Genomic DNA, 18,632 nt, shown 5'->3' with positions numbered 1-18,632 from the left:
AAAATTCAAAAGAGACTATCTTGGAGAGCATTAGCCTTAATGAGGTTGACAGCTTTTATTATAAGAGTTAAGGCTTCATGAAGACGTCCACTCAATCTCTTCGCCACCAGATGTTGGTGGTGAATCACGCAATGTATGCAAAATACTTTTTGGCAATACATTTTTTAAATGAGTGATAAATCCTCTGTACCTACCGACCATGGAAGGAGCGCCATCAGTAGCACGAGCCATTAAATTTTCGAGTGGAATATTTTTTTTCTAAAATAAAACTGGACTTCCTTAAATATTGTTTCACCTTTAGTATCTGTTTTCAGGAATCTTGCAAAAAGCATTTCCTCTCTGAGTTGATTATCATCCATATATCTTACATATGCCAATAAAAGTGCTTCATTTCCCATCAAAGATGATTCATCGAGTTGCACTGCAAACTGTTTCACTCGTAATTGAGCAATAAGTTGATTTTCTACATCTTTAGGCATTTCATCAATGCATCTGGATATTGTGTTATTGCTCAAAGGAAGGTTATCAGTAATTTCACGTGCATTTTTGTTTAACATTGTTGAAATTACAACTGTTATCGAAGGCAAGATGACAGTTTCACAAATGCTATGTGGCTTTCCAGATTTTGCTATTATTTTGCTGATTTCATATGATGCTAATAAACCTCTATCTTTATTACTTGTTTGTTTACTAAAAATCTGATCCAATTTGTTTCTTCCTTGAAAATTGTCTCGTAGTTTTCGGAAATACTCCACTGATTTATTTTTCTTTTTGCTGTGCCTTGTCTCCAAATGGTGACGAAGCTTACTTGGCTTCATGCTATCATTAGACAGCACAGTCATACATATAAGACACATTGGTTTTGTGATATTCTCTGGTGATTCAATAAAACCATATGACAGATATTCAGTCAAATATTGTCTTGTTTTCTTCTTTGCATGAGCCATGCGTAATCTGGAAACAATAATAATATTATTAACCTCAAATATTTAATGTTGAAAATGCTTGTAGGTACTAATCGAAATATAGTTCACTAGAACAATAACGTTCAATAACACAAACAATAGATTTCACCAGGACGATGCCGATTACTCACTACAGAATGAAATGACTGCCTCTGACTGACTGACTCTTTCTTGATTAGTCAGTGCTTAAATGTTTTCTTCTTCCAGAATTTTCTATCGAAAGAAATTTTTTTTTGCGTCAACTAAAGAAGGTTCCAGAAAATACGAGTATCTTCTAACTGCGAATTTCTGGACTTTTCTATGACATTAGTTTATTTTATTATTATTATTATTTTTTATTTATTTATTTTTATTTAACAAATTATTTTATTTATAATATTTTATCATGAATCCCTTAGCTCATATTATAGACCCCCAAAATACAATTTGTTTCTTGTGGACCCCCTCAAAGCTTCTATGGACCCCTGGGGGTCCATGTGGACCTCGGTTGGGAAACACTGATCTAGATAAAGCAAAATTTTCCACTCCCTGAAGCAGCCAAATTTAAGGTTAATTCAAAAAAAATCCAGAAAAGCTGCTTACAGATCCCAAATCCTACAGACCAATAGCTCTGCTGCATATCTTAAGCAAACTCCTGGAAAGGCTGATACTATATTGCCAAACCAGCCATTAGCACGAAAAAAGCTTTCTGTCAGACAGCCAGATGAGGCTTCAAATGAAAAGCTGCAAATGATAGGCTAGATCAGGCCTTCTTAAACTATGGGTCGCGACCCCATTTGGGGTCACGTAGCAAAATTCTGGGGTCGCGAGAGATTTTAATGTCAAATATTTAAATACACGATTTTATAACATCTAGATGTGTATTTGTGCAGAGTCACACTCACACACCTGCACACAAACAAAGGGAGGAATGCGCGCGCACACACGTGCAGCGAGACTATGATTCAATAATACTGACTGTAATGTGAACTAGTGTAGTATTGACGCTCTTCTAGTGTAGTCAATTGTCAGTGTTCCGCCGTAACGAGATTTTAGTTTTTTTTATTTATTTGGTAATTAATAAATCAAATGTTATATGCAATATGTTATTTTTATATATTTATTGTATTTTAGGATCAAAATAATTTTTGGCCATGGATAAATGGCTGAACTTAAATAAGAATAGCAATGACGCAGATAATAATGCTACAAACTCTTCTCAGGCAGGACAAAATATTGAAAAACAGGCATCTTATGTGCGAAAAAGAAAATATGATGAGTCTTTTCTTCAATTTGGCTTTACATTTCAAAATTGTAAGGGTAATGAACAACCTCTTTGTTTGATCTGCAATTATTGGCTCCGGAGAGTATGAAACCATCAAAATTAAAAAGACATCTTGAATCAAAGCATGTTTCGTATGTCAATAAACCAAAAGAATATTTTGAAAGACTGTATAAATCTTTAAATAAAGAAAAAAAATCCTTTGAAAAATTTATAACCGTTAGAGAAAAATGTTTACTAGCGTCATATGAAGTTTCATACTGTATTGCTAAAAATAAAAAGCCGTTCACCATTGGAGAAGATCTTGTATTACCTGCTGCTATTAAAATGGTAGAAATACTACATGGAAGTAAGTAAATATGGCGATGATATTCGAAAAATTCCTTTGTCGAAAGACACTGTCTCGAATAGAATTTCTGATATTAACAAGGACCAATTAGTGCAACTTATTACAAGAATTAAAGAAAGCCCGAAATTTTCAATTCAGTTGGACGAAACAACTGATATTACTAAATTGGCTCAGTTGTTAGTATATGTCAGGTACGTTTATAAAGAAAGCGTGGAGGAAGAATTGTTATTTTGTCGTCCTATGGAAGACCATACTACAGGGAAAGACATATATTGTAAAGTTGACGAATTTTTAAAAACTGAAGGTTTAGAATGGAAAAATTGCTGTGGAATATGCACAGATGGTGCAAGAGCGATGACTGGCAAAAATTTTGGTTTTAAATCATTTTTTCAAGCTGCTCATTATGATCATATAACTTTTATTCACTGCCTTATTCACCGAGAGGCCCTTGCAGCAAAAAAATTAGCACCAGAATTGAACGATGTGCTTCAGGATGCTGTTAAGATTATAAATTTTATTAAGAGCCATGCCCTTAACAGCCGCTTATTTTCAAATCTCTGTAAGGATACGGATTCCAACTACACAACTTTATTATTACATGCAGAAGTAAGATGGTTGTCAAGAGGTCAAAGTTTAAGAAGATTATTGCTATTAAAGGACGAGATCGAAATATTTTTAACCGAACGAAAATGTGAACTTGCTGCTTTTTTTCAAAATGACTTATGGCTATCCAAGCTGTGTTATTTGTCAGATATTTTTGCGAAATTAAACGATCTCAACTTGTCTCTCCAAGGAAAAAATTGCGATATATTTACTTCGAATGATAAAATTGAAAGTTTTATCAAAAAGATCAACATTTGGAAAAGTAGGGTAGAAAAAAATTCGTTCGAAATGTTTTCCAGTGTCGACAATTTTATAATCGAGAAAATTCATTGTAAAACTTTTATTGCAAAAATTATTGTAGATCACTTAAAAGTGCTAGAAACACAGTTCCGTACATATTTTATATTAAATATTGATTTCCAAAAAATAGTTTGGATTCAAAAGCCATTTTGGATTGGCTTAAGTGAGATTGATCACCTGCCACTTAAAGCTCAAGAGGAATTTGCTGAGCTTTCGAGTGACTCAAACTTAAAACTACAATTTCAAAAAAAGTCCTTGACTGAATTCTGGATCGGAACTAGAAATGAATTTCCCACAATCGCTGATATGGCGTTAAATGTACTTCTGCCATTCAACACCACATATTTATGTGAAGTTACTTTCTCAGCTTTAACACATATTAAATCCCAGTATCGTTCAGCACTAAAAAATGTTGAAGAGGTCTTACGTCCAGCAGTGTCAAACATTCCACCAAGATTTAATTTGTTATGCAATAAAAAACAGGCACATCCATCTCATTAAATTTTTTACTTTAATTTTAATTTAATACTTACAACTCAACGACTGCATTCGAATATATTCGAGCGAACTAAGACGGTCAGAATCCTCTTTTATTTATGTTATTGCAAAAAATGCAATTTTGATGAAAAATAGGGCATATAATTTTTGTAACTATAATAAATACAATTTTACAATTTTTTGTGCAATTTTTAATTTTAGATTTTTGTATGTTTCAAAACAAATTCTAAAACTATATATTTTCATATGTATATGTATATTGTTACCTAATAAATAAATCATCAAAAAATATTAATTTATCTTTCTTTTATATTTATATGGGGTCGCCAAGAAACTCGCAATCATAAATGGGGTCGTGAATGAAAAAAGTTTAAGAAGCCCTGGGCTAGATCAATACATGCTGGCTATCACAGTCAACTTGCAGGTGCTTTTGAGACTTTGTGGTGGCCCAGCATCCTGAAAAACAAGACAGGTTGCTGTGCACACCAGATTTCAGGAGTCTCCGCACTCAGTGACTAAAAGTTGCCCACAGGGATCAGTGATGGGTCCATTCTTCTGGACCTCAGTGCTTCATGAATTTTTAAATCTGAATCTTGGTCACACTGTTAGAGTTGCTTTTGTGGATGACCTTGTCCTTGTGGTCCTTGACAAAGGAAAAACCAACATTATCCTCACTAAGCTGCAACAATAGGCTCAGACTCTGACTGAAATTCTCTGCAGAAAAAAGCCAGGTCCATCCTCTTAAAGGAGCACTTTTCCCCACGAGGTCACCAACAATCAGATTAAATAACATCCCTATAAAAAATAACCAGGTCAATGAATTAACAATACTTCTTTGTCATCTTCAACAATAAACTCTACTTCTACACATCTGGTAATGACAACTTGCATCAGTTGCTCTGACTGAGGGCTGAAAAGAAAAATTCTAGCTTTAATTTATAAAGCACTCCTCATCATCTCCCATGGAGCTGCATCTGGTTGCAGAGCAGCTACAGTCAAAAATAAAAGAAATTCTGAGACAATACAGAGAATTATCCTCTTGATAATAGCTACCGCCAGCTGTACAGTCAGAACTCTTGCCTTGCAAGTACTGGCTGGCACCCTGCCACTTGACCTTGAGATAATATGCCGTGGATTAGACTATTGAATGAGCCTGAAAAGGACTATTCCCACTGAATTTATGGGAATAACTCTCAACCTTGCAAGTAACACCCAGCAAGAAAGGAAGAGAACTGCCACACTGCTACTCCAGCAATAGCAAACCAATTGGGAGAAATCCACAAAAAGGGGAGATAACCTCCTACCTCAGGTCTCTCTTAAACCCCCACCATGGTATGCCATTGAATTTCTCACAACCCTTTTCCTGACAGCATGGCTCATTCAAGGAAGATTATTTTGTCTCGGCTTGACCAAAAACCTGAACAGTTCCTGCGGTGCTACAGCAGCACCGCAGCACCACAGTTCCTGCGGTGCTGCTGAATACTGGATCCCACTTACTTTATAACTGCCCTAATTATGATAATAAGAGGAGCATCTTGATTACCAAGATGGCTCCCACAGCCCTGGGATAATGAATACCTATTAATCACAGAAGAAATTCACTACAAGACATTTACACAGTTTCTTAAGAAGTCTTTGAAATTAGATGACACAACTTAAGACAAGCAATGAACTCTGCATCAGGTACTGGTCCACCTCAATCCAACCAAACACTGGAATAAACCTACAGTCACTGACAGATGGGTGACATGACCTGCCTGAAACAATCTCCCCCCTGGCCCCCCCTGGACTTGATACAACCAAAACTGACACAAGACCTGAATTGACTTATGAGGTCCTGTTCATATGAATGAAGTATGTTTGCCGTATGTGAACACTAAATGATAGACTGTGTGCTTTAATGTGAGCATTGAGCATGTGTGTGTATACATATATGTATGTGTCTTAGGAAAATGTGTAATTGGGTGTTAAAATATGTGTGAATGTTTATGTATGAGTGTGAGTAAAGATGTGTGTTTCTGTATATGTATCCTGAAGTATGACTGGAAGGATGGAATCAAGTGTTGGTATTAATGTCCTCAAATATGTAGCGCTAAAGTGCAAAATCCTGCCTTGGGTAGCCATTAGAACAACCAAAAAAAAAAAAAAAGTTGAGTTTAAAAAATTTCTGAGAAGAAATTAAGCCAATATGATGGGGAAAAAGGTCTAAAATCCAAAAGCTAGCTCGAGTTGGGGAGGTGCCATAAAAAAAGCTAGGACCCATAGCCAGGTCCAGGGCTGGAAACAAATTGCACAAGTGAGATTGGAGTAACAAGTTTACGAAGCTTAAAAAATAGGAATGAAGAGAAGATTCTGAAAGTTTATTTTTGTTGTTTTATATGACTGAAGATTTCAGTGAAGGGGACACCATTTCACCATAATAACGAAAAAACCCATAGAATTCCAGCTATAGGTATTAACACAAATGCAATAAAATCGGATTTACTACTTGTTTATAATAGACTGCACTAACAGAAAAGCCCTAGAGGTCACTACCTTTTTATGGTAGTGACCTCATGTGAGGTGATAATAGTGAGTTTCTGCCTTAATCCTGTGAAGTTCTTTACAGAAAATTTCACTTTGACCGTTATCATGGTGCCAACTAAAAGAATAAGTGACAGCGGTACTAGCTGTTGTTGTATTTGGGTTTTTTGGCATAAGGGCCTCTTGGGCCATACTGTGCCTGTTCATGATTTGCTTATCAATAATTTCACGTTATTGTGATCACAGACTACTATACAGATTTATGTGTTTCAAATAAGTAAACATTCCTCGAAATTTGCTTCATTGCCAAGAATATGTAATAAGGTTAACAGTTCCTGCAAGTTGGATAGGAAGCTAAAGCTTGATTTTCTAATAGTTGAATGTTGGAGTTTTCTAATTTAATGAGAATGTATTTTATTGTTAGCTGCGACTGGCAAAAGAAACACTGAGGAGTATTCTCTCCCATAAACAAATACAGATGTGTTGGATGCAAATGACTGATGCAGAGCCTTGATAGAATTCCTTCTTGTCGCCTGCTTTTCCTGATACTAGATGTCCACAGTTTTAGCTCTTTTTTATATCTGCAGCAGTTTATTATTGATTTGAGTTTTCCAGAGGCGAGACCATTGTTTCCTATATGTTATTTTTATGATGGATTTGTGGTCGGTATAGGGCACTTTTAGTTAGCATTAGCAGCGGCATATGATGCAAGAAAGCGAGCTTATGCAGCAACAGCCAAAAAAAAAAAAAAAAAAAAAAAAAACCCAATCCCATTTCATCCCTACGTTCGTTCAAAATACCTGTAAAGCTGAGCCTTAAATTTATTTAGGCTATCAACTTCCACAACAAGGAATGGAAGTCTGTTCCACCAACCAACTACCCATTGGCTAAAGGCAAATTTCCGTACATCTCTCTTACATCTGTCTTCCCTCAATTTGAATTGATGCCCTCTCAGGTGATTATTCTGAGCAAGAGGAAGAATCCAATCAGCACTGAGCATGCTCAAACCATTCAAAGCTTTATACACTTCTATCAGATCACCTCGCCGGTGCCTAGTCTCCAAACACTGGAGAACTTAATTTGCAAAACTTAAGCCTTTCTTTGGAATGGAACAAAGGGTTGTAAGAGCAACCCTTTGTTCCATTCACTAATCTTGTTGCCCTTCTCTGTACAGTAATACCCCGAAGTTACACAATAGGTGGGTCCGACGAAAATCGCTTAAGTCGAATTCGCGTAAGTCGGGGTACAACTTTGCATATAAATACATATAAATTTTGTTTAATTGGGACCAAGGCTAACAAAAACACTAGTTTAGAAGAAAAATATTAATAAAATTGCAGTTCTTTATACATATTAATACAAAATATGTATTAAAAAAATAAATGAGTTACGTAAAAAAGTTATTTCGATGTCGATGGCTTCATAAAATCTAACATATTCATCTGACGACACAGACTTCTTTTTTTCACGCAGAATTTCTTCGTAGCAAGTTAATAATTTTTTTATTCCTTGCTTTGTAGCTATAACGCGTTCTTCGTTGTAGTCTATGTTTTCTAAAATTTTTAAGCCCTTTTCAATTGAGCTGAGACCTTCTGTCAAGTTTGCAACTGTCATGTGCTTTTCGCCGTTGCCTCATTTAGGCCTGTAGCACGTGCAATATCACATGGTCTTTCATTTCGCTCAAAGCGTTTCACAATTTCATATTTTTTCTCTATCGACATAGGCGGACTGGCCATAAGCCTTACCGGGGAAACCCCGGTGGGCCTGTGTGATTTTGGCCATAAACCATAGTATGAGGCCACTATAAATTTTCCTGGGTAAGAATTTTTGACCCAGTCCGCCTCTGTTTATCGATAATTGCTTTTCTTTTTCTCTCTGAATCTGCAGTGTCTTCATCAGGACGCTTTCTTTTCACACCTTTTAAGAATTTTACTCATTTTTAGGGAATAAAGCACAATTACAAAACAAGGAGGCACGCTTGATACACATAAACAAGCTGTGCACGTGTAGCAACTGAATAAACAACACCGTAAAGGCAGAGATACACTATTAACACCTCACATTTTACCCCCGGTCTACACAAAGCATATTATGATTTTGAAGAAAATATATGAGAATGCTACCTCCTTTATTAGACTAGACAAAGACAGTAGGAAATTTAAAATCGAGAAAGGAGTTTGACAAGGAGACACAATATCTCCGAAGCTGTTTACTGCTGCCCTTGAGGAAGCTTTCAGAAGATTAGACTGGTCGCAGAAAGGAGTCAATGTGAACGGAGAGTACCTAAACCATTTACAATTTGCAGATGACATTGTGGTCATAAGCCACGATCCCAAAGAATTAGAGGAAAATCTTAATCAGTTATGCACAGTTAGTAAGGATTTTGAACTAAAGATGAATATGGCTAAAACAAAAAGTAATGATGGAAGTATGCCACAGAAAGGGATATAATGATTGAAGCAGTAATTGAAAAGGTGGAGTCATATACTTATCTGGGACAAGTCATTAGCTGTAATAATGATAAATAGCTGGAAATCAAGAGAAGAATAAATTTTAGATGTATATGACTATATTTCATGTGACAGGAAGTATAGTCACATACTGGGGAGCAATATCCCAATTTGTCTGAAACATAAAAGAATGAACCAATGTATACCCCCCCCCCATGACTTATGGAAGTGAAACTTGGGCACTCATCAAAAGAATGGAAGAGAAGCTGAGAACTACACAGCGAAGAATGGAACGAATTATATTGGGAATCAGACTGTTAGATAAGAGAAACACACTAGAAGATAGCAAACTCAAGTAAAGGAAAATTCTTATCAAAACTAAAGAACTAAAATGGTCTTGGGTGATGACAGATGGACTAAGAAAATAACAGAATGGTACCCCCAAGAGGAGCTAAGAGGAAACCTGGAAGACAGCAACGGAGATGGACAGATGAAATTCATGAGTTTGTGGGTAGTAAATGGATGGCCATTGCACAAAACAGAAGGGACTGGAAAGTTACTGGAGAGGTCTTAATCCTGCAATGGATTGAAAATGGCTGATGATGATGATGATGAATTATTTCTTAAAGGAAAGCAGAAAAATTTTATATAATTTGAAAAGTACAAAACTTGAAAAACATAATTCTAAAAAATGTGATGAACACAACAAAAATTTTATTCATAATGCTTCAACAAATAATTTTAATGGCATTCAAAAAACAGAATCAGCTTATGAAGACAGGCTAAAATCTTATTAGAAATTCAAAAGGTGAATTAGATCCTATGACATTCTTAGAAAATAAAAAGATTATTATTAAAAATATACAAGAAACTTCACAGCAAATGAATTTTAAGCTAACATGCACTATGTCATTATTATTATTTATATTAACTGAATTAATTTTAAAGTTAATATTCATCACATGAATGCGATGAATTTTACTAGAAACTAATTTAGATGAATATTATAATTCACTTTTCAATAAAATGCATAGGAAAACAATAAAAGTAACATTTCAATTATGGTTGGGTTATATGCTGTGTATATTTTAATATTTTTTTTTATATTTTAATATTAATAGATACAATCCTTTACAAGGAAGCTCTTATACTGATTTGTCTCAAAACAATTAAAAGTGGAAAAAAAGCTACTGTCAAAGAGAAAAATCAAGATGAACAGTGTTTCAAATGGCCTGTATTAGCTGCTTTATATCGAATAGAAAGAAACCCACAAAAAATATGAAATTATAGAAATTATGAAAATGAATGAAGCTTTAATGGTATTTCATTTCCCATTTCACTATACAACATTATTAAATTCGAAAATCAAAACAATATTTCTATTAAAGTTTATCATTATGGAAAAGATTCAATTTGTCCTTTACAAATAACTAAAAATAAATTAGGTGGGTATATGAATCTATTCTATATGAAGAAATACTATTAAAGAACATTATGGTTGGATTAAAAATATGTCATGATCAGTTCCAACTGACAAATCATAACAAAAAAATATATGTATGTGATATGTGTTTAACATATTTTTATTTGGAAGTAAAATTAAAAGAACATGAAAAAGATTGTGGCGAACATAAACCTGTAAAAGTTAAAATGCCTGAATAAAAAAGTACTGTGTATTTTAAAAATAACACTAAAAAAACAGATACTGCTACACAAAATCCTAATGCTTCCTATACCATGAATTATCAAAAACAAATCAATGAATTTATGTTGTTATATAAAATATGTTAATAATATTGAAATACATAGTAAACCAATGAAAGTTGTGCAGTGGCATCATTACATAACATTACTCTGCACCGCTTCAATTCTTTGGAAATGATGCTATTTGCACTAACTTATATAACAGTGAACTCTTCTCGAAGTCTGAGGCTTTTTAACCCTAAATCCTATGTATCAATCTACTCCACACTGCTGTTGTTGTTGTTGTTTGGTTTTTAGGAGCATTAGCAACTAAGGCCATATTGCTCCGGGATATGCGGTGGTCATTCCTTGACCTTTCCGCATCCTCCATATTTGGTGGTGACGGGCTCGAACCCCGGTCTAATCAAGAAGCGTGTGCTACGCACTGCTGCTCCTTCCCACCTGGCTACGGAGGCGTACTCCACACTGCATCTCTCATATTGTGTAACTAATTTACAACTGGGCTGTTATACCATCGTGGTACCTATCCACTCACCGATGAGGGGGCCAAATAGCTGTCTGGGTGGTGTCCACGAAAAATAAGTAACAATAGTAATACTTCCCTTCTGCTGGGGAAGCATTACTTAATCAAGGTATAATGAGAGAGGCAACATGTGAAGGAATTCGCAATAAGAGATGCTATGTAATTATGCTGCTGTACAACTTCGGTTGGTTACTGTGTATAGAAATGATGTTATTGCACTAACTTATGTGTAAGTAAATTTTTTTATAATTATAGTATGTAACTTATTGCTCTGATATGTGGGTTTTTTGTGTTTTTTTTTTGGTTTTTTTTAACTGTATTTCACTATGAAATTCATTGTAACAAATAAATTTTGTTCACTTTAACAAATTCATTATAATTGATATTCATGCTTAATACTGCATTTTTCTTGTCTGCACAATGAATAATAAATTTCAATGGAAAAAACAAAATAAATGGTTTTTTGACAACTTTCGGAGTGCAAGCAGAGTAATCAAAGAGCAACACAATTACTGAAATTCATTCAGGGTTTCAAAAGTGCCATGCACATTCCCCATAGAATATTTCTGCACTAAGCAAAATGTAGAAAAATATTCCATTGAGCAGATCTGCAATCTGTACAATGCTTGTAGTTGATGAATTTCTCCTTTACTTTTGAAAAAAATTAAGGAAATACAATGGACAATAATTAGAAAAATTTGTCATCCGTTTTAAAGATTGGCAGTATATAAGAAAACTTCCGTACAGAAATAAAAAACAGTGAAATAAGAGTGTAAAAAGGTGGCAAAATGGGAGTTAATTCTGGAGGAAAAGTTTCAAGAAGTGTAGAAATGGCCTCATGACATGAAATGTTCTTGTTCGTGATTCTTCTTAGTCGTTCCATCAGAACAGAGTTTCCCAACCGGGGTCCACATGGACCCCCCAGGGTTTCATAGAAGCTTTGAGGGGGACCACAAGAAAAAAATTGTATATCGGGGGTCCATAATATGAGCTAAGGGGTTCATGATAAAATATTATAAATAGAATAATTTGTTAAATAAAAATAATAATAATAAAATCAACTAATGTCATAGAAAAGTCCAGAAATTTGCACTTAGAAGATACTCTTATTTTCTGGAACCTTCTTTAGTTGATGCAAAAAAAAAAAAAAATTCTTTCCATAGAAAATTCTCAAAGAAGAAAAATTATTTAAACACCAACTAATCTGGAAAGAGTCAGTCAGTCAGAGGCAGTCATTTCATTCTATAGTGAATAATCGGCATCGTTGTGGTGAAATCTATTGTTTGTGTTATTGATCGTTATTGTTCTAGTGAACTATATGTCCATTAGTACCTACAGGCAATTCCAACATTAAATATTTGAGGTTAATAATATTATTACTGTTTTCAGATTACACATGGCTCATGCAAAGAAGAAAACAAGACAATATTCGACTGAATATCTGTCGTATGGTTTTATTGAATCACCAGAGAATATCACAAAACCAATGTGTCTTATATGTATGACTGTGCTGTATAATGATAGCATGAAGCCAAGTAAGCTTCGTCACCATTTGGAGACAAGGCACAGCAAAAAGAAAAATAAATCAGTGGAGTATTTCCAAAAACTACGAGACAATTTTCAAGGAAGAAACAAATTGGATCAGATTTTTAGTAAACAAACAAGCAATAAAGATAGAGGTTTATTAGCATGAAATCAGCAAAATAATAGCAAAATCTGGAAAGCCACATAGCATTTGTGAAATTGTCATCTTGCCTTCGATAACAGTTGTAATTTCAACAATGTTAAACAAAAATGCACATGGAATTACTGATAACCTTCCTTTGAGCAATAGCACAATATCCAGACGCATTGATGAAATGCCTGAAGATGTAGAAAATCAACTTATTGCTCAATTACGAGTGAAACAGTTTGCAATGCAACTCGATGAATCAACTTTGATGGGCAATGAAGCACTTTTATTGGCATATGTAAGTTGTATGGATGATAATCAACTCAGAGAGGAAATGCTTTTTGCAAGATTCCTCAAAACAGATAATAAAGGTGAAACAATATTTATGGAAGTCCAGTCTTATTTTAGAGAAAATAATATTCCACTCGAAAATATAATGGCTTGTGCTACTGATGGCACTCCATCCATGCTCCTTCCACGGAGCCAGGTGGGCAGGAGCAGCAGTGCTTAGCACATGCTTCTTGATTAGACGTGGGTTCGAGCCCGTGACCACCAAATATGGAGGATGCGGAAAGGTCAGGGAAGGACCACTGCATATCCCCGGAGCAATATGGCCTTAGTTGCTAATGCTCCTAAAAACCAAATAACAACAACAGAGGGTTTATCCCTCATTTAAAAAATGCATTGCCAAAAGTATTTTGCATACATTGCGTGATTCACCGCCAACATCTGGTGGTTGTTGTTGTTGTTTTTAGAAGCATTAGCAACTAAGGCCATATTGCTCCGGGATATGTGGTGGTCATTCCCTGACCTTTCCACATCCTCCGTATTTGGTGGTGATGGACTCGAACCCCGGTCTAATCGAGAAGCATGATGCTACGCACTGCTGCTGCTCCTTCCCACCTAGCTACGGAGGCGCCCCAACATCTGGTGGCAAAGAGATTGAGTGGACCGTAAAAGCTGTCAACCTCATTAAGGCTAATGCTCTTCAAGATAGTCTCTTTTGCAAATTTTGTGATGAAAATGAAGAAGGATTTGACCGTCTTGTACTGCATACAGAGGTGCGATGGTTGTCTAAAGGCAATTGTCTTCATCGCTTCATCATCCTTTGGGACAGTATTGTATCATTTCTAAACAAAAAGGAGATTGGAAAACAGTTGGTTGCATGAAAACAGACATATTTTACCTCTCAGATGTGTTTGAAAATCTGAATTCTCTTAATAAGCTGCAGCAAGGACATAATTGTGATTTAATATCTAGCAAAGAAGCCATTAATGCATTCCTAGGAAAACTTGAATTGAACGGTCTTAATATCTCACGCCGTGCATTTGACCAGTTTCCAAACCTTGCTTCAGTTAGCAGTGATTTAAAAGATGATGATTGTGTTGTGTATATTGATCATTTAAAAAAAATTTAAAGACATGCAAGTTCGGTTCAAGGACCTGCTAGAACTGAACATCCCAGATTGGGTGCTGATTCCATTTGAGGTAAATGTTGCTGATGTTGAAATTGATTTACAAGAGGAACTTGTTGAATTGTGGTCTGATGAGACAGTCCGAAGTCTATTCAAAAAAGGAAAGCATAATGTATGGAAGAATAGTGACATTACATGTAAATATCCACTTTTATGGGAGAAAGCTAAAATGTATGTCATTGTTTTCCCATCATCTTATCTTATGGAATCTGGCTTTAGTCGTGTAACACAGTTGTTAACAAAAAATCGTAATTGACTTGATGTAGTAAAAAGAGGTGATCTTCATGTGACTCTCACAAAATTGGAGCCAGATATTAAAATGCTAATATCAAAACATCAGCCACAAGGATCTCATTAGTAGGGCCTATTTAATGGGATCCTATTTAATAGCCTTAGGAATAAATTTATATATGTTGTTTGAAATAGTATTTTTTTTTTTTATTTATTTTTTTTTTTACTAATTCTGTCATTACAAGTAAAAATATGTTTCAGTTTTATCAATTAAAATTTTCAAAATTTGTAATTTACATTTTTTATATTACATTGGAATTGTTTAATTATTAGCTTTTACTAACCTACAAATAAATATTTCATTTAGGAACATCACAAATGCGTATATGGGGGTCCACATACGTAAAGTTAAGACTCGGGGGGTCCACAAGCAAAAAGGTTGGGAACCCTTGCATTAGAAGAACCAAATTCCCTTGGTTCTTATAATATATGAGATGAAATGCATTCAGTATGGTAGGAGGAAATTCATTAAGATCTTCAATGAATGAATTATATATTAAAAGAAATTACATTAATGGTATCCTCCAAATATGCACTCATAAGTATAAGTGTATTATGTCTGTAGAAGTATGTGTTTGCAGGCTGATCTTCATTTTGTGCCTGGCTGAAAAACCCAAAATAACTCTCAGGGAAAAACTTGGAAAAACTATATAGTGGAGTGTGTAGAGAAAACTCTGCATCCTCCACCTGAGTTTGGCTGACTATAGCCTTGAATGAAGAGGGCTTTAGAAATTCCTCCAGTCTTTGACAGGACTCAAACCCAAACCACTACAAACAAGTGGCATATAATTATGTATTATTTCAGCCAGGCTGCCATGCAGGGCTCAATAAAGGAGTTAAAGTAAGGTGCTAATAAATCAACCTTATCTTTAGATGATGTAAAATAGGTGACGGTATGGATGACAGGGACTGTAACCACAGTTACAGTCCCTGTACATATGCAAATTTTTTTTGAGAATATTCTGCAGAGACAACCGCAAAATTCCAATTTGTTGGGAATGTCGCCTTGAGGACGTTGGTTCTTCGGCTACACTTTCATGCACGATTTCAATATTCTCCACTGAGCATGCACTTCTAACATGGCCTGACCTTGGTCTATCTGCCACAGCACCACTTTCTTCGAAATTAGCCACTAATGTGGGTTTGGAAGGCATATTGTTTCTGCCAAGAAATGGATGCAATTTTCTGAGAGTCACCATTACTGACGACTGATTTTCGTAGTACGTTTTAATAATAAGAATGCGTTGTTGAATCTTTAAGCGCTCCATAACAAATTTGCCGTCTACACTGCTCAACGGTCAAATATGCATTGTCATGTTCAAACCAAACCAAAATGGCGGCCGTTATAAGTTGTAAATTTATTTTTTGGCCACCCTGTATAAAATCAGTGGAACAGAAGGCTACAGCTTCAGGTAGCATATAGTAGATCATTGGAATATACTACCTCCCAAGCTGGTTGGGGTTCAGAATTTTTTTTTTCCAATTGCCAAAAAACACGACATTTAGAAAGGTTTTATTTATTTATTTATTTTTGCAGATGGAAAGAAAAAAAACAGACTGTCTACTTCCATGAATCATTTGGCCATTACAATACTATCAATAAGAACTATCCAGGTTTCTAATAAAAAAAAAAAAAAAACTGTGGCAAAAAAATTACCTTGGAAAACACTGAGTTACTTCAGAGTGAACAGAATGGTTTTAGTGAAAGTTAGAGAAAATTAAAAAAATAAGAAAAAAAAAAAAATTGGGAATTAAAACAATCCCCACAACTACCAATGGATCAATGAGTTAAGTAAGAACTATCTACAGAAGAATAATACTATTAAAATTTTGTATATTAAAAGAAAAATTCAGTTTTAATAATCATCACTTAAAATAAAATAAAAAAATCTGCTTAGTCTTACCTCATTAAAATCAAGCTTAAGCTCTTCTAAATTATGAAGACTACCAAAAGTTGAAGGCAGATGTGTAATACAATTCATGGACAGTGTACAAACTTCAAGGCATTTTAAATTTCCAAAAGTGTTAGGAAGCTCTTTAAGTTTATTATGGCTCAAATCTAAGTACTGAAGCAAAATCAGTTTACCAAAATCATTAGGGAGTTTCTCTAAATTATTTTTACCTACATAAAGTTCACACAAGCTAATCAAACTGAGATCATTCTGTGAAAGTTGCTTAAAACTATAATTGGTAACATCCTGGCTATCTAAATTCAGAGGAACTGATTCAAGTTTGTTCTCACTTATATCTAGATATTTAAGATTTCTGCCTAAACAACCACAGAGATCCAAAACCAAGGGAATATTGATATTATTACCTTTCAATGAAAGCTCTATAATACCTTCCATATCTAAAAACCATGATGGAATATTTTCGATTGCATTTCTTTCTAATAATAACCTTTGTAAAAATTTTGCTGAAGAAAATGATTTTGGTAAGCAGAAGATGTTGTTATAAGACAAATCAACTTCCATAAGTGATGGAATCATTTCTAAAGATTCTGAGATATGCTGTAAACAATTAAAGCTTAAATTTAAGCTCTTCAATTTATTTAGATTCATAAAACATGCAGGAAGGCTTTCCAACTTGTTCTGACTAGCTGACAAGTGCTCCAGATTACTCAGTCCATGAATATCTTCAGGAAAGGAAACTAGTTTATTCCCATCAATACAAAGATCCTTTAGGTTCTTTAGGTTCCCTATATCATCTGGCAAAGTCACTAATTCATTCCCAATTAAATGCAATGTTTCCAATGTTATAAGTTTGGTAAAAGATGAGGGTAAATATTTTAAATAATTTTCATTAAGATAGAATGAATGCAGATGTATCATTTCACCAACACTATCAGGAAGAATAGAGAGTTTATTACCATTAAGAGATAAATATGTCAATTCTTTCAAGTACAGGCCAAAATCTTGAGGTAAATCATCCAATCTGTTATAATCTAAATTCAAAGTGGTTAAGTTCTTCTTTTCAAAGATAAAACTGGGTAGACATATCAAGTTCATCAAAGAATATGACAAGTTAATTTGCCTTTCCTCAGGTACCTCTAAGATTCCACCAGAAACAAGTCTCTGAATGTTACTATCTCTTACTCCTCCAACCATTTTTGGCTAAAAAAAACAGAAAGGAAAAATTTATTTACAAACAAATTATTTTCTTCAGTTTAAACATATAATGGAAAATTTATATGCATTTAAGTTGATTTTAATGGTGCCTCCTGAGTGATTTGCAACAATGATTTTTCTAAGTTGGCATATATAAAAGGGCTCATCACTTCAGTCAGTGTTCTCCCCAGGACCTATCAAATGGGAACACCGCCCAGTGAATTTAACTGACCACCCGGCTAAAATTTAAGCAATTCTCGTGGTACCAACCATATGGTACTGCTCACTGATCTCGATCAATATTAATTCAAACATACTATGCAATAAAGGTCAATGTGACAGGAGCATATAATGTTAAATTATGCAATTAATTTTCTCTCTGGATTGCTGAAGTCACATTTATAAATACCAGAAAATTTTATTATATTGCGAAATATTGCACTTCCCCATCTGGTTACTTCATAATGCCGCCCAGCTTGGAAAATTTTTCTGGGGAGAACACTGTCAATTAATTATTATATTACCCAGACTAAGATATTTTCTGGAAGATAACACTGATTTGTCCCCTCCCTTTTATGCAAACTACTAAATTGAAACACGGAAAAAAAAAATTAATTATCGATTTTGATTTGCATTAATATATGATGAAAGCCAATTCTGAATCCATTAGCTGTTACATGCTCCAGTCATGTTTGAAAAATATGATAACAAGAACTTAGTCTCTCTGCAGTTAAAGGTTATTTCTATAAAATAACGTCAACAAGCCATACAGTTGCATAGGTAGGCACTATTAAAAAATAAAATTATACTTCTCATTTGAAGGTAATGCTGCTGTTTATTTGTAGTGTAAAACTGATGTTACCTGTGGCAGTATTTTCACTGTTGAGAGATCAATCCCAATGAAAGTAAATG

At 34.6% G+C, this 18,632-nt stretch overlaps 1 protein-coding gene across 2 annotated transcripts in view; it reads right to left on the bottom strand.

Moving 5' to 3' along the window:
• LOC150083010 (uncharacterized) overlaps positions 1 to 18,632 on the bottom strand; it is a 134,561-nt gene that overhangs the window by 100,184 nt on the left and 15,745 nt on the right. Inside the window, exon 2 of one of the 2 annotated variants that reach the window (XM_090376976.1) lies at positions 17,483 to 17,726. In XM_090376976.1, the coding sequence (XP_090233102.1) occupies positions 17,483 to 17,485 (3 nt within the window). In that variant the 5' untranslated portion in view covers positions 17,486 to 17,726. Of the gene's footprint in view, positions 1 to 16,517; positions 16,600 to 17,482; positions 17,727 to 18,632 lie in introns of those variants that run through there. The other variant, XM_090376975.1, reaches the window with a different exon arrangement.

The sequence above is a fragment of the Mastigoproctus giganteus genome, chromosome 7, assembly GCF_048544385.1.
Source record: "Mastigoproctus giganteus isolate SK-2022 chromosome 7, ASM4854438v1, whole genome shotgun sequence".
NCBI lineage: Eukaryota > Metazoa > Arthropoda > Arachnida > Uropygi > Thelyphonidae > Mastigoproctus > Mastigoproctus giganteus.
The sequence above is the reverse complement of the archived record's forward strand: the minus strand, read 5'-3'. Positions and strand labels throughout refer to the sequence as shown.